We start from the raw sequence: 16,804 nt of genomic DNA, 5'->3' as shown, positions 1-16,804 counted from the left end.
GAAATTGTCCTAGTCAAAGAACTTCAGTTAGTGTCCAACAAGTGCTTCTTGGGAATACAAAAGTTCATTAATAATAATGTATATGTGAGTAAAAATCATTGTAGGCCCATATCTACATTACATACAGTGGTGTGAAAAAGTGTTTGCCCCCTTCCTCATTTCCTGTTCCTTTGCATGTTTGTCACACTTAAGTGTTTCGGAACATCAAACCAATTTAAACAATAGTCAAGGACAACACAAGTAAACACAAAATGCAATTTGTAAATGAAGGTGTTTATTATTAAAGGTGAAAAAAAATCCAAACCATCATGGCCCTGTGTGAAAAAGTGATTGCCCCCTAAACCTAATAACTGGTTGGGCCACCCTTAGCAGCAACAACTGCAACCAAGCGTTTGCAATAACGTGCAATGAGGCTTTTACAGCGTCCTGGAGGAATTTTGGCCCACTCATCTTTGCAGAATTGTCCTAATTCAGTTACATTAGAGGGTTTTCGAGCATGAACGGCCTTTTTAAGGTCATACCACAACATCTCAGTAGGATTCAGGTCAGGACTTTGGCTAGGCCACTCCAAAGTCTTAATTTTGTTTTTCTTCAGCCATTCGGTGGTGGACTTGCTGGTGTGTTTAGGATCATTGTCCTGCTGCAGAACCCAAGTTCGTTTCAGCTTGAGTACACGAACAGATGGTCGGACATTCTCCTTCAGGATCTCTTGGTAGACAGCAGAATTCATAGTTCCTTTTATCACGGCAAGTCTTCCAGGTCCTGAAGCAGCAAAACAGCCCCAGACCATCACACTACCACCACCATATTTTACTGTTGGTATAATGTTCTTTTTATGAAATGCAGTGTTCCTTCTACGCCAGATATACTTGGACACACACCTTCCAAAGAGTTCCACTTTTGTCTCATCGGTCCACAGAATGTTGTCCCAAAAGTCTTGGGGATCATCAAGATGTGTTGTGGAGAAATTGAGACGAGCTTTGATGTTCTTTTTGCTCAGCAGTGGTTTTCTCCTTGGAACTCTGCCATGCAGGCCATTTTTGCCCAGTCTTTTCCTGATGGTGGAGGCATGAACGCTGACCTTAACTGAGGCAAGTGAGGCCTGCAGTTCCTTGGACGTTGTTGTGGGGTCTTTTGTGACCTCTTGGATGAGTCGTTGCTGCGCTCTTGGGGTAATTTTGGGCGGCCGGCCACTCCTGGGAAGGTTCACCACTGTTCCATGTCTTCGCCATTTGTGGATAATGGCTCTCACTGTGGTTCGCTGGATTCCCAAAGCTTTGGAAATGGCTTTATAACCCTTTCCAGACTGATAGATCTCAATTACTTTCTTTCTCAATTGTTCCTGAATTTCTTTGGGTCTCGGCATGATGTGTAGCTTTTAAGGATCTTCTGGTGGACCTTACTGTGTCAAGCAGCTCCTATTTAAGTGATGCCTTGATTGTGAACAGGTGTAGCAATAATCAGGCCTGGGTGTGGCTATAGAAATTGAACTCAGGTGTGGACAACCACAGTTATAGTATGTTTTAACAAGGGGGGCAATCACTTTTTCACACAGGGCCATGATGGTTTGGATTTTTTTTCACCTTTAATAATAAACACCTTCATTTACAAATTGCATTTTGTGTTTACTTGTGTTGTCCTTGACTATTGTTTAAATTGGTTTGATGTTCCGAAACACTTAAGTGTGACAAACATGCAAAGGAACAGGAAATGAGGAAGGGGGCAAACACTTTTTCACACCACTGTACATCACAGTGTTGGCCAATCACATGCTATGTTTGAACTCATAATGGCCACACCAGACCAAGGAGTTTCACTCATAGGGTCTGGGAGAAAAAATAAACTGTCAGATGGTTTAACTCTGACATCTACTAAACAAGAAGTGTCTGAGTTGTCTTGTACTAGTGATTGGGAGGTGGGAGGACCAGATCTCAATCTTATGAGGAGTGTTATAGCCTGTGATTGGCCATCACAGCGATCACTCAAGAAAACCCACCCATGAACGTACTTTCTCTCTTAAATGGAGAAAAAGATACATTGTATACATTTCAAGAGGAGAAGAATGGAAATAATCATCATCATTGTGACAAACCTGGTGTCAGACCACGGCCCTTTTCACAATTGGTGGAGGATGCGGGCACAGGGTCAGAGGCTTCATCCTTCCAATACCTTTCAAAGTCTCTGGACTCCAGAACCCAATCCAGGAGCCATAAGTAAGGCCTAGAGTCTGAAAGGTGTTTTTTTTTTTTTTTTGGGCTATGTATTTAGCAGCATTGTAATAATGAATCATTTTTAGATGATTTTGGTACTCACCTTCTCCCTTTCTTTGCCAGTGATGGAGGTTGTGGAGACTTTTTCATGCTGAGTGCCCTGCCAAGAAGTGGACATTTGTTGCCTGGGAGGTGGAAGCTTGGATACCCCTGTTCCTGATCCATTACCAATCCTGGAGAAAACAGGAGTATCCTTCACTATGCATAAGCACACCAAGGATCTCCAGAGTAAGTCCTAAGCTTTACTCGACAATCACATCATTACAGCAGATTGCAACATTTTGAAGTCACCAAGGACCCCTTCATCAGGCATGTGACACATGTGACATCACATGCCTGATGAAAGGGGTCCTGTGTGGCTCTGAAACATTGCACTCTGCTGTAAAAGTGTGATTGTTGATTAAAGCTTAGGACCCAGTCTGGAGAACCTTGGTGTGCTGGTGACATTGTTTTGCTCTTATTTATAGTGGAGGGTGATTTTGTTTTCTCCAGGATACCGGGATCGGGAATACAGTAGGTGTATCCAAACTTCCACCTCCCAGGTAATGAACGTCTGCTTCTTGGTGACATTCTTTTGCTCTGACTTGACACTTATACTCTCAGCCATTTATACAGGCACTTGTATGTTGGGAATAGTGCACTGGAACTCCACTATAAATGGAAACCCTGAAGCCCCTAAACCTGCATCTGTGAGAACCCTGTGTGATATCTACCCTTTCTGACCCCATGACACAGTGCAGCCCTGTCACAATTAATAGAACAATAGATAGAGCACTAAACTAAACAGTAATCTTCCTCAACTGGCAATAATTCATATTTGATTATGATGTTTAAAAATGTTACTGTGAAATATGAACTGCACTTTAATGGGTGAGCACAGGAATCAGGGTAGAGAAGCACTACAGCAAGGAGTTTAATTACAGGAAGTGTCAGGTCTCACACTACAGACAGAAGTCATGCATAAACCTGTGCAGTGCATGCCTCATGTTTCTGCACCAACTGAAAATGTTGACACAGGTTTACAAAATAAGGGGGTCACTGGCATTCTGGTGTGGATTTGGGTGTCACATTAGCTATCCCTGGATTTCTTTCAAATCTAACACAGTCTTTAGTTGGGACTTTTTTTGCTACTCACTTCACATTGTTTTGAGGTGTATATTGTAGTAAATTTCACGGTGTACTCTCTTGATTTTTTATGGAATGTATCTATATGTTTTATTATTTTATATTGTTATTAATGGATTGTCACTCATTAATTATGTTTAGACTCATAACTAGAGTTTATGCACTGCACTTTTTCAGTGGTATTATTCTGTACATGTTATCTGTGTGTTTCACTTTATGCAGATAAGTCAAAGAAGCTTAGCCCGGAAAAGGAACAAGGTAGGTAACGCTGTGGATGAATTGATATGGTGTCAGATCATGTCCCTTTTGTTAATTGGTGGAGGATGCGGGCACAGGGTTAGAGGCTTTTTCCCTTCCAAGACTTTTCAATGTCACTGGACTCCAGAACCCAATCCAGGAATTACCAATCCTGCAGAAAACAGTGAAACCAGTGTCCTTCACTACAAATAGTCACCCTGAAGCCCTGTCACAATAGATAAATATGTAGCAGTGTGTTACCACTAGTTTCTAACATCCACCATATCACCCTGCTGCCCGACCTTCATATACCACTTCTGAGACAGTGAACAGTCATTTTCTTTGTTTTGTTTTTGTTTATTGGGAGAATATAACTTGGTTGGAGAAAGGGTATATGGGATGCCCATAGATCAAATTACTTTCCCATCATATTTGTAAATTAGAACTTCAATTGAGCCTCGAAGAACTGATTCACATATTTAACATCTACTTTGTCTCTTCCCTGCATCACCATGCAGGTTATTGCTCCTCTTCTGCATAATTCCTGTAGACTATTGCTCCCAGGAATCCTTCCCTCCTGCACAAACTTATTCTGTAGCACATTATGTTTCTCGTCACATCCTCTTCTATATGCAAAAGAACCCACTCTGAATAGTCTCTAATGCTGACTCTGATTGGTTGCTGCTACTAGGCCAGAAGCCTGCAGTACCTCTCTCCAGAGGCCTAGTAGTTTAATAGCATGTGCTGAATGGTGGACTATTGTTCCCAGCTAGTCCAGCTTGCAAATCCTGTGCCTTTGGACCGCATCAATTTGACACTATTCCCTACAGTCTCTCTTCTGCTCCAGGACTCCTCATCAATGACTGTGTAAAAATGAGGACTTCATCCATGACTCTGTAAGGGTGAAGTTCCCTCACAGACTCCCTGGCATGTCTCCACATCCAGCACTTCACTGTGGTACACTCACCGACCTTTCTCTGCCCCGAGTCCATGATGGAGAACTTAACCGGACCGTACGTTCCGACAGCTTCTCCTGCCCCTCCGCTCCAGGATCTCCTCATCAATGACCATGTAATGATGAGAACTTCACCCAGGACCGTGTAAGGGTGAAGCTCCCTCACAGCTCTCCCGAGCCTCCTCCTGCAATCGGTGCACCCCCCCAGATGGGGGTGCTCTGCTGCTGCCGTCTAGTACTCTAGTCTCCACTTCTCTCAGCCGAAAACTCCTCTCAGTGGCCTGTTACCTCAGCTTATATGGGAGGCCTGCCCCTTTGTTAATTCTACTTGGGGATTGGTCAGGGCCCCTCACATGAGCTGCCTGCCACTCCAGTTCTAGGCCCTGCCCCTCTTCCAGAACATTCTCCCTGGAAGCAGGGGAGACACCTCAAAACCAAAGTACATGTGTTCACACCCACTGCTACACCAACCACTCCTTGCCCCCAGATCAAAAACAAACAGGCCTAGCTTGCAGCATAGGCCTGCTTAAATATACCTGTACTGACAGAACATACCAAAAATCCTCATTCTAGCACCTACCTATGGTAGAGGGTGCTACATTCACCCCCCCACCATTTTACCCCATATCAATTGGTTGGATGGGGGAGAGGGTGAAAACTTGGACAGGGCTTTTATCACAACTACATTAGATCTACAGCTTTTAGTTATATTTGACATAATGTACCATTTTATCCCTCATGATGATTAAACCTCATGATGGACAACGAGACAGAACTACAACCATATTTCATGAAGCTTTTAGCATTACAGGCATTATTTCAGCTACACCATCTACTAAACAATACAGGTTACTAGGGTTGTCTTGATACCGATACTAGTATTGGTACCGATACCGAGTATTTGCCCGAGTACTTGTACACAGGCAAATGCTCCGATGCTTCACCCGATACCTGGACATTCAGGGTGATCGGTGCGGAGGGGGAGTTACAAGCACCGATCACCTTGTATAGATTTCAATAAAGCCAGACAGCCATTTCTCCTCTCTCCCCCGTTTCAGCTGCTTTAATGAAATCTACACAGCGGTGATCAGTGCTTGTACCTGCCCCCAAAGCCGCACTGATCACCGCTGACTGTCCCTGTATCCTCCTCCAGTCCCCCTCTGTTCTGCTGCTGTCACCCTCAATGTCCCCCTCTGTGCTGCTGTCCCCCTCCATTCTCCTTCGTGTTCTCCTCCGTTCTGCTGTCCCCCTCTGTTCTTCTCCGTGTCCCCCTCCATGCTGCTGTCCCCCATCTGTTCTCTTCCGTGTCCCCCTCCATTCTCCTCTGAGTCCCCCTCCGTGCTGCTGTCCCCCTCTGTTCTCCTCCATGTTCCCCTCCATTCTGTCCCCTTCTGTTCTCATCCGCGTCCCCCTACGTGCTGCTGTCCCCCTCCGTTCTCTTCCATGTCCCCCTCCGTTCTGTCACCCTCTGTGCTGCTGTCCCCCTACATTCTACTGTGTCCCCCTCCGTTCTGCTGCCCCCTCTGTTCTTTCCCCCTCCGTGCTGCTGTCCCCCTATGTTCTCCTCCGTATCCTCCTCCACTCTGTCCCCCTCCGTGGCCCCCTTTGTTCTGTCCCCCTCTGTTCTGTCCCCCTCTGTTCTGTCCCCCTCTGTTCTGTCCCCCTCCGTTCTGTCCCCCTCTGTGCGCTGTCCCCTTCTGTGCTGCTGTCCCCCTCCATGTCCCCCTCCATTCTGTCCCCCTCCGTGCTGCTGTCCCCTCTGTTCTCCTCTGTGTCCCCCTCCGTGCTTCTGTCCGCCTCCGTGCTTCTGTCCCCCTCCGTTCTGACCCCCTCCGTTCTGCTGTCCCCTTCTCTCCTCCTCCGTGTCTCCTTCCGTTCTCCTCCATGTCCCCCTCCATTCTACTCTGTCCCCCCCCTCTGTGCTGCCCTCCATTTTGTCCCCCTCCGTGCTGATGTCTCCCTCAATTCCCCTCCGTGTCCCCCTCTGTTCTTCTCCCTGTCCTCCTCCGTTCTGTCCCCCTCTATTCTCCTCCCTGTCCCCCTCCGTTCTACTCCGTGTCCCCCTCCATTCTGCCCCCCTCTGTTCTGTCCAATTCTGTTATGCTGTCCCCCTCTGTTCTCCTCCGTGTCCCCCTCTGTGCTACTGTCCCCCTCCATTCTACTCTTTGTCACCCTCCTTGCTGCCCCCCCTGTTCTGTCCCCCTCCATGCTGCTGTCCCCCTCCGTTCTGTCCCCCTCCGTGCTGCTGTCCCCCTCCGTTCTCCTCCGTGTCCCCCTCTGTGCTGCTGTCCCCCTCCATTCTACTGTGTCCCCCTCGGTTCTGCTGCCCCCTCTGTTCTTTCCCCCTCCGTGCTGCTGTCCCCTCTGTTCTTACCCCCTCCGTGCTGCTGTCCCCCTCCGTTCTCCTCCGTATCCTCCTCCGCTCTGTCCCCCTCTGTGTCCCCCTTTGTTCTGTCCCCCTCCGTGCTGCTGTCCCCTCTGTTCTGTCCCCCTCCGTGCTGCTGTCCCCCTCTGTTCTGTCCCCCTCCATGCTGTTCTGTTCTCCTCCGTGTCCCCCTCCATTCTCCTTCGTGCCACCCTCCATTCTGTCCCCCTCCATTTTCCTCCGTGTCCCCATCCGTTCTGTCCCCCTCCGTTCTACTCTGTGTCCCCCTCCGTGCTGCCCCCCTCTGTTCTGTCCCTCTCAGTTGTCCTCCGTGTCCCTCTCCATTCTTTCCCCCTCCGTGCTGCTGTCCTCTTCTATTCTCCTCCGTGTCCCCCTCTGTTCTGTCCCCCTCTGTGCTGCTGTCCCCCTCCATTCTCCTCCATGTCCCCCTCAGTTCTGTCCCCCTCCGTGCTGCTGTCCCCCTCCGTTCTCCTCCCTGTCCCCTTCAGTTCTGTCCCCCTCTGTGCTGCTGTCCCCCTTTAGTCTCCTTCGTGTACCGCTCCGTTCTGTCCCCCTCCATGCTGCTGTCCCCCTCCATTCTCCTTCATGCCTCCCTCCGTTCTGTCCCCCTCCATGCTGTTGTCCCCCTCTATTCTCCTCCGTGTCCCCCTCTGTTCTGTCCCCCTCCCTTCTCCTCTGTGTCCCCCTCCATTCTGTCCCCCTCTGTTCTGCTGTCCCCTTCTGTTCTCCTCCGTGTCCCCCTACCTGCTGCTGCCCCCCTCCGTTCTCCTCCATGTCCCCTCCATTGTGTCCCCCTCCATGCTGCTGTCCCCCTCCATTCTACTCTGTGTCCCCCTCCATGCTGCCCCCCATTCTGTCCCCCTCCGTGCTGCTGTCTCCCTCCGTTCTCCTCCGTGTCCCCCTATGTTCTGTCCCCCTCCATGCTGCCGTTCCCCTCTGCTCTCCTCCCTGTCCCCCTCCGTTCTGTCCCCCTCCGTGCTGCTGTCCCTCTCTATTCTCCTCCGTGTCTCCCTCCATTCTGTCCCCCTCCATGCTGCCGACCTCCTCCGTTCTACTCTGTGTCCCCTCCGTGCTGCCCTCCTCTGTTCTGTCCCCCTCAGTTGTCCTCCGGGTTCCCCTCCGTTCTGTCCCCCTCCGTTCTCCTCCGTGTCCCCCTTCTTTCTGTCCCCCTCTGTTCTGTTGTCCCCTTCTGTTCTCCTCTGTGTCCCCCTACCTGCTGCTGCCCCCTCCGTTCTCCTCCGTGTCCCCCTCCATGCTGCTGACCTCCTCCGTTCTACTCTGTGTCCCCCTCCGTTCTGTCCCCCTCCGTGCTGCTGTCCCCCTCTGTTCTCCTCCGTGTCCCCCTCTGTTCTGTCTCCCTCCGTGCTGCTGTCCCCCTCTATTCTCCTCCGTGTCCCCCTCCGTTCTGCCCCCCTCTGTTCTGTTGTCCCCTTCTGTTCTCCTCTGTGTCCCCCTCTGTTCTGTCCCCCTCCGTGCTGCTGTCCCCCTCCATTCTACTCTGAGTCCCCCTCCATGCTGCCCCCCTCTGTTCTGCCCCCCTCCGTGCTGCTTTCCCCCTCCGTTCTCCTCCGTGTCCCCCTCCATGATGCTGTCCCCCTCCATGTCACCCTCTGTTTTGTCCCCCTCCATGATGCTGTCCCCCTCCATGTCACCCTCTGTTCTGTCCCCCTCCGTGTTGCTGTCCCACTCCGTTCTCCTCCGTGTCCCCCTCCATTCTATCCCCCACCCTTCTGCTGTCCCCTCTGTTCTACTTCGTGTCCCCCTCCAATCTGTCCCCCTCCGTTTTGCTGTCCCCCTCTGTTCTCCTCCATGTCCCCCCTCCGTTCTGTCCCCCTCCGTGCTGCTGTCCCCCTCCGTTCTCCTCCGTGTCCCCCTCTGTTCTCCTCCATGTCCCCCGACACTTCTGTCCCCCTCCGTTCTCCTCTGCGTCCCCCTCCATTCTGTCCCCCACCATTCTGCTGTCCCCCTCCGTTCTCCTTCGTGTCCCCCTCCATTCTGTCCCCCTCCGTTTTGCTGTCTGTCGCAGACACTGGCTGCAATGACCTTTTTCTGTCCACATTCACCCTGTTTTTTGGTATTGCTATATTAATCTTTTTTTGCTACATTTTTGAGAGACTGTTTTCTTGAATGTTAATTTTGAACAATACACAATCTTTAAAAGAGCTCATCACATTGACCTCCGGAGACGGACTGTCTGGTCACCTAGGCTGCGGGGTTAATTAACATGGTAATTGTGTAATTGTCTTTTAAGTTGTTGCTATAGGGGAGGGGGGGGGGCATCCATGAGCAGCCCTACCTCGTTATCTACCCCCTTGTGTAAATGTATAAAATATGTATAAAAGGCTGGATTCTGTCCAATAAAGGATTCAAGATTCTACAAGCTATTTTCAGCTAGACTTGTATTCAATGCAGCTATGAGAATATATTGCCACGTACACACGACCGGACTTAGGTCTGACAGAGTTCTGACAGAGTTCTGACAGAGTTCTGACGGACTTTCAGAATGAACGGACTTGGCCACACACAATCACACCAAAGTCCGACGGATTGGAACGTGATGACGTACGACTGGACTAGAATAAGGAAGTTCATAGCCAGTAACCAATAGCTGCCCTTGCGTCGGTTTTAGTCCGTCAGACTAGCACACACACGAGCGGATTTCTCGGTAGGAACTGGGTCCGGCAGAGTTCTGGCGGAAAAATTTGAAACATGTTCCATTTCTAAAGTCTGTCAGACTTTTGCGAATCAAAAGTCCGCTGCAGCCCACACACGATCGAATGGTCTGCCGGAATCATTCCGTCAGACTTTTGATGTTGAAAAGTCCGGTCGTGTGTACGGGGCATTACTCTCTGATAGTCAGATTGGAGGAAGCGGGATATACTGATGGAAGCACTCAATCGGAGTGTGGGATCGGATCCTTCACACTGTCTCCCTCCGCGTCCTCCTCCGTTCTGCTGTCCCCCTCCGTTCTCCTCCTCTGCCCCCTGTAAAAAATAATAAAATAATTGTAAAAAATTAAATTGTAAAAACAAAAAAAAACAAAAAAACACGCGTTCCACTGTCACATGACATAACAAAAAAAGTATCGGTAATCGGTATCGGCGAGTATTTGAAAAAAGTATCAGTATTTGGACTCGGTCTCAAAAAAGTGGTATTGAGACAACCCTACAGGTTACAATGTAGCAGTATAGAACATCCCATTCTTCATATGACATGTGATAAATCTCCCATCCATTCACAAATACATTTCCATAGAAAACTGTCTTTTATTCTTCTGTACATGTGACATTTGGGGTGATACTGATGGCATCTTGTTTTATTTTGTCCAGAAATAGTAAAGAACATGGAAACCCATTCTTCCTTTTTGGATTCTATGAAAGGTATGTAATACAGGAGGACTGATTTATAAGATGAGGCGATATTAATGTCATCTTGTTTTATCTAGAACAGGGGTCTCCACATTTTCATGTATAAATATATAAAGGGGATATGATCACCATGTATAATACATAAGGGGGGATATGATCTCCATGTATAATACATAAGGGGGGGGGGATATGATCACCATGTATAATACATAAGGGGGGGATATGATCACCATGTATAATACATAAGGGGGGGATATGATCACCATGTATAATACATAAGGGGGGGGATATGATCACCATGTATAAATACATAAGGGGGGGATATGATCACCATGTATAAATACATAAGGGGGGGATATGATCACCATGTATAATACATAAGGGGGGGATATGATCACCATGTATAAATACATTTAGAAATGTCTCCTCTGCACTTTCTTCAGTTCCCCGATATTCCAAAACTGAACTGCATATTCCAGATGAGGTCTTATTAATGATTTGTACAGATGATCTCTCTCTCTCTCTCTCTCTCTCTCTCTCTGTCTCTCTCTCTCTCTCTCTCTCTCTCTCTCTCTCTCGTCTATACCGCTCTCCCTCTCTCTACCGCTCAGAAGCAGATCCTTTACATCAACATCAATACTATAAGAAATAATACCAGTGAGATGACCCTACAGATCTGGTGCTATTTTCCACTTTCCTCAAACATGGGATATTCTCTCCATTTGGCATGTGTGGGGAAACATGGTGGTGCCCAGTGAGGTATTTGGAGGGTCATAAACATGTGGATCATGTACGCTATTTTTGCACAAAGTTAAAAACATTGTCTGACAATGTAACAAGGGGGGTAAAACCGTGCTGAGGCCCAAAAAAAGGGGGGATTTTTCTTACTTATCAATAAGAAAAAAATGTGTTAAATGAATAAATATTAAATCAATATGTAAAACAAAATCAAATAATAATAATTGAAAGAATTGACAAATAAATGTTCACGTAATATAAGGCTGCTGCTCCACTGTGGGATACATGCACATAAAAATGGAAACAAATAGGAAAAAGAGCTGCGCCAAAAAAACATATATAAAAAAGAAACGACACCAATAAAAAAGCAAATAAATGAACCAATACTATAAGCAAAAGTCCATAAGGAAATTCTGTGTTATTGAAGAGAAAAAAGTCAATCGCACCACAGTGATTCCACACTTCCTTATCACCACTGTGCCCAGCCACCGACAAATAAATGCGCTTACCAGACGGTAAAACATAAGGAGCGTTTATGATCTCAAGCTAAAGACAGCTCTTCGCCTCCACCGGACGCTTTGCCAATCGGGAACAAAGATCCATGTATTGAGGATTCATATGACGCTGCACATTTTCATTAATAGCCAATGTATACGTTCAGAATATAAAAAGAGAGAAGCTTCCCATAGTGTAAAATACGTCAGTACTCATTTTATTATAATAGAAATACACTTACATAAAACCAAGAATGATCGCACATAAAAACAAGCCGGCCGGCAAATCGAGAGCCCGTCCTCCTCTCGTAACACGTGGTGATGTCACAGCATGCCCTCCCATACATGTTTCGTCATACATGATGTTTTCAATGGGGAACGGGCACGCCGCAACGCACCACCATTAAATAGGGCCAGACCTCGTTCTGAGACAAAGAGGTCCAGCAAATGGAGCCATCTTAAGTGTGGGCAAAACATCTATCTCCTAACGTACTGTAAGGGCAAGCCGAAAGAACGTTATAACACAGATTCTTTCCCTAGCACTGTTCAGCAAATTTTAGCAACTAAAATCGAAATAAAGGGACCAAAAACATTTTTTTTTTATTATATAATGTGAAAAATAATAATATAATACTAATGATACCATAATGATATTTATCTATTTAATCCCTATGTGTCCAAAAGAATATAATGCTAATCATATAGCTATGTTGAACCCAAGCAGTAATAACTTATAATGAGAAAAAAAAAAAAAAAAAAAAAAAATATATATATATATATATATATATATATATATATATATATATACCTAGTAAAAAAAACAAAAAAAAAATATATATATATATATATATATATATATATATATATATATTATTTATGATATATTTTAGTTGTTTTATATATATATATATATATATATATATATATATATATATTGTTTTTTTTTGTTTTTTTTTGTTTTTTTTACTAGATCCACTATTTTGTAAACATTCACCCCAAGTTCTGACTATTGGCCTTTACTGAAAAAAGCCAACCTCAAATATCAGCAACTAAAATCTAATTAAAGGGACCAAAAAAATTTTTTTTTTATTATATAATGTGAAAAATAATAATAATTTAATACTAATGATACCCTCATATTTATCTATTTAATCCCTATGTGTCCAAAAGAATATAATGCTAATCATATAGCTATGTTGAACCCAAGCAGTAATACCTTATAATGAGAAAAAAAAATATATATATATATATATATATATATATATATATATATATATATATATATATATATATATATATATATATATATATATATATATATATATATATATCTATATATATATATATATATATATATATATATATATATATAAAACAACAAAAATATATCATAAATAAATAGGCGATTATATATAATATATATAATATTATTATATATATATTTTTTTTTTTGTTTTTTTTACTAGGTTCACTATTTTGTAAACATTCACCCCAAGTTCTGACTATGGGCCTTTACTGAAAAAAGCCGACCTCTATGTCTCAGACCAAGTTTACAAAATACAAAATTTTATAGAAATAGACCAGATAAAATACATATATTCATGTCAGAAGAATATAACAAATAAATGAATAAAATAACACTAGGAATTGTCTATAAATGCGTTCACATCCGTATCTATATTGAGTCCGTAGGGAACATAGGACTTCAAACGATGGAAACAGGTCATTTCAGATTTGGATATTTCTCTAACTAGTGAGTAGGGATGAGCCGAACACCCCCCGGTTTGGTTCGCACCAGAACTTTCGAACGGACCCCAAATTCGAACGAACGTTAGAACCCCATTGAAGTCTATGGGACTCGAACGTTCGAAAGGAAAAGTGCTAATTTTAACGGCTAATATGCAAGATACTGTCTTAAAAAGGGTTTGGGGACTTGACTCCTGCCCCAGGGGACATAGGTCAATGCCTAAAATGTTTTTAAAAATGGCCGTTTTGGCGGGAGCACTGATTTTAATGACGATTAAAGTGAAAAAAAGTGAAATATTCCTTTAAATATGGTGCCTGGGGGGTGTCTGTAGTATGCCTGTGAAGTGCCACGTGTTTCCCGTGTTTAGAACAGTCCCTGCACAAAATGACATTAAACGGAAATAACACCATTTAAAACTGCTTGCGGTTTTAATATTATATCTGGTTCCTGCAATATGGTTGAAAATCATTGAGAAAAATGGCATGGGTAGCCCTCCCTGCCCATTACCAGCCCCTTTGGGTCTTGTACGGATATTAAGGGGAACCCCGTACCCATATTAAAAAAAGGAAATGCGTGTGGCCCCCAGGCCCTATATACTCTATATACAGGGACTGTGTAGGTTTGTTGTGTTAAGTTGAATCTGTTTGTAATTTTCAACTGGTACATTTTTAAAGTGTAGCTCCAGTCAAAAAAACTATTTTTAAGCTTTTTGGAAAACATAGGGAAGGGTTATCACCCCTCTATAATTTGTTTTGTCGTCCATCTTTTTTCATCTCACTTGCTGTTGTCTCCTTCCGTTTGCAAGTAGGAGATGTTTGTAAATTGGATGTTTGAAAGTAGGGGCCTTCCCTATATGCTCTGCAGAAATGGTGGAACGAGGTGTTGGTTTTGCCACAACATTGTAAGCCCTCAAAGTGACTCTTGGTGGGCGCTGGAGCGCCCTGCTGTGAACGATTATATCAAGAATTGTAATTACATGGCATTGTTGAACAGTGGTAGAAAAATTGACCTTTGGTGGTTGTGGTGCTGGTGCCACAACACTATAAGTCCTCACCGTTACTCTGGGTGGGCACAGGAAGGGGCCCTCCTGTGAAATATTATATCAAGAATTGTAATTACATGTCCCTGTTAAACAGGGGCAGAAAAATTGGGCCTTAGGCACTGGTGCTGGTGCCATCACACTGCAACCTCTGCCATATACTCTAGTTTTAATGCAGGAATTAGCCCTGCTGCAAAGCATTGCATCAAAAATTGTAATTAAATGCACCTGTTAAACAGGGGCAGAAAAATTGGGCTGATGGCATCACCCAGAACCAGAAATGTTCTTCCAACTTATCAGCAGAGGAGGAAGAGGATAGACAATCAACATAACAGGACAGTCACTCAGCATCAGCATAGGCAGTCTTGAAGGGATGTAATATTTTAAAAAAAATTATTCGGTTACATCAGCTTCAGGTGATTGGTAGCTGTGGGTGATCCAAGACTGATTCATCTTAATGAAGGTCAGTCGATCAACTGATTCGGTGGACAGGCGCACCCTGTGATCGGTAACAAAGCCACCAGCAGCACTGAAGGTGCGTTCCGAAAGAACGCTGGATGCAGGACAGGCCAGTAGCTCAATTGCATACTGTGCAAGCTCTGGCCAGTGATCCATCCTCAAGACCCAGTAAGCCAGAGGATTTTCGGTGGGAAAGGTGTCCAAGTCTGACCTTGCCCCTAGGTATTCCTGCACCATGTAAATCAGACGCTGGCGATGGGTGCTGGAACCGATCATACCTTGGGGCTGCGGACTAAAAAATTGTCTGAAAGCATCAGTCAGACGGCCACCTTCTCCACCGCTCCTTCTGACCGATGCCTCAGCAACACGTTGTCCAGGACCAGGAGTTTGCACAGACCTTTCTGCAAGGCCTCCCGGAGATGTCTCATCCTCTGCTCCCTCTGCGATGGCAAGATAAGGTCGGCAACCTTACCCTTGTACCGTGGATCAAGGAGAGTGGCCAGCCAGTAATGGTCCCTCTCCTTGATCCGAAGAATACGAGGATCCTTCCGCAGGCTTTGCAGGATCAGGGAGGCCATGCAGCGTAGGTTAGCTGAGGCATTCGGTCCGGAGTCCTCTGGGTCACTAAGGACAACATGATCCGCAGCTACCTCCTCCCAGCCACGTACAAGTCCACGTGTTTCTTGGGACTGTAAATCATCCCTACAAGACTGCTGATGCTGCTGCTGATGCTGATGCTGAGTGCCAGCCTCCACCTCCATGCTGACACAATCATCCTCCTCCTCCTCTTCCTCCTCCTCATCCTCTTCCTGTGTGATGGGTGGCACAGCAGGAACACTGTCTGGATAAAGGGGGCCTTGAGAGGCAAGGAAGTCCTCCTCTTCCTGCCTCTGTTCTGCCTCAAGTGCCCTGTCCATTATTCCACGCAGTGTATGCTCCAAGAGGTGGACAAGAGGTACAGTGTCACTGATGCATGCACTGTCACTGCTCACCATCCTTGTGGCCTCCTCAAACGGTGACAGGACAGTGCATGCATCCCTGATCATGCCCCACTGGCGTGGTGAGAAAAAACCAAGCTCCCCTGACCCTGTCCTGGTGCCGTAGTCGCACAGGTACTCATTGATGGCCCTCTGCTGCGTGTGCAGCCGCTGCAGCATGGCCAATGTTGAGTTCCATCTGGTGGGCATGTCACATATAAGGCGGTTCTTGGGCAGGTTCAACTCCTTTTGGAGCTCAGCCAGCCGAGCACAGGCATTAAATGATCGGCGGAAATGCACACAGACTTTCCTGGCCTGCTTCAGGGCATCCTGTAAGCCGGGGTACCTGCCCAAGAACCGCTGCACCACTAGGTTAAGGACGTGAGCTACACAGGGCACATGGGTCAGTTGTCCCTGTCGGAGGGCGGAGAGGAGGTTGGTGCCATTGTCGCAAACCACCATTCCTGGCTTAAGCTGGCATGGCGTCAACCACCTCTCGGCCTGCCCCTGCAGAGCTGACAAAACATCCGCCCCAGTGTGGCTCCTGTCCCCCAAACAAACCAGCGAAAGCACGGCATGGCATCGTTTTGCCTGCGTACTTGCGTAGCCCCTGGAACGCCTACGGAGCACCGCTGGTTCTGAGGACAGAGCACTGGAAGAGGCCATGGAGGAAGAAGAAGAGGAGGGGGTGGAGGAGAGAGGTGTGTCACAACCAATAGTAGCATTTTGGAGGCGTGGTGGCGGAACAACCTCCAACACTACTGCACCTTGTCCTGCATCCTTCCCAGCTGCCAGAAGAGTGACCCAATGGGCCGTGAAAGACAGGTAACGTCCCTGTCCATGCCTGCTGGACCATGAGTCAGTGGTAATATGCACCTTACCGCTGACCGCCCTGTCCAGCGAGGCAAGGACATTGCCTTCCACATGCCGGTAGAGAGCCGGAATCGCCTTCCGTGAGAAAAAGTGGCGTTTGGGGACCTGCCACTGAGGAACCGCACATTGTACAAAC

General features: G+C 46.3%; 1 protein-coding gene across 2 annotated transcripts in view; it reads left to right on the top strand.

Moving 5' to 3' along the window:
- LOC143957722 (cytosolic phospholipase A2 gamma-like) overlaps positions 1–16,804 on the top strand; it is a 161,732-nt gene that overhangs the window by 113,343 nt on the left and 31,585 nt on the right. For both annotated transcript variants that reach the window (XM_077467421.1, XM_077467422.1), the window contains exons 13-14: positions 3,618–3,653; positions 10,303–10,353. In XM_077467421.1, the coding sequence (XP_077323547.1) occupies positions 3,618–3,653; positions 10,303–10,353 (87 nt within the window). The remainder of the gene's footprint in view (positions 1–3,617; positions 3,654–10,302; positions 10,354–16,804) is intronic.

Source organism: Lithobates pipiens, unplaced genomic scaffold (genome assembly GCF_037356315.1).
Source record: "Lithobates pipiens isolate NorthernLeopardFrog02 unplaced genomic scaffold, aLitPip1_a1.2 Scaffold_55, whole genome shotgun sequence".
Lineage (NCBI taxonomy): Eukaryota > Metazoa > Chordata > Amphibia > Anura > Ranidae > Lithobates > Lithobates pipiens.
Note: the sequence above shows the minus strand (reverse complement) of the source record. Positions and strands in the feature narration are given on the sequence as shown.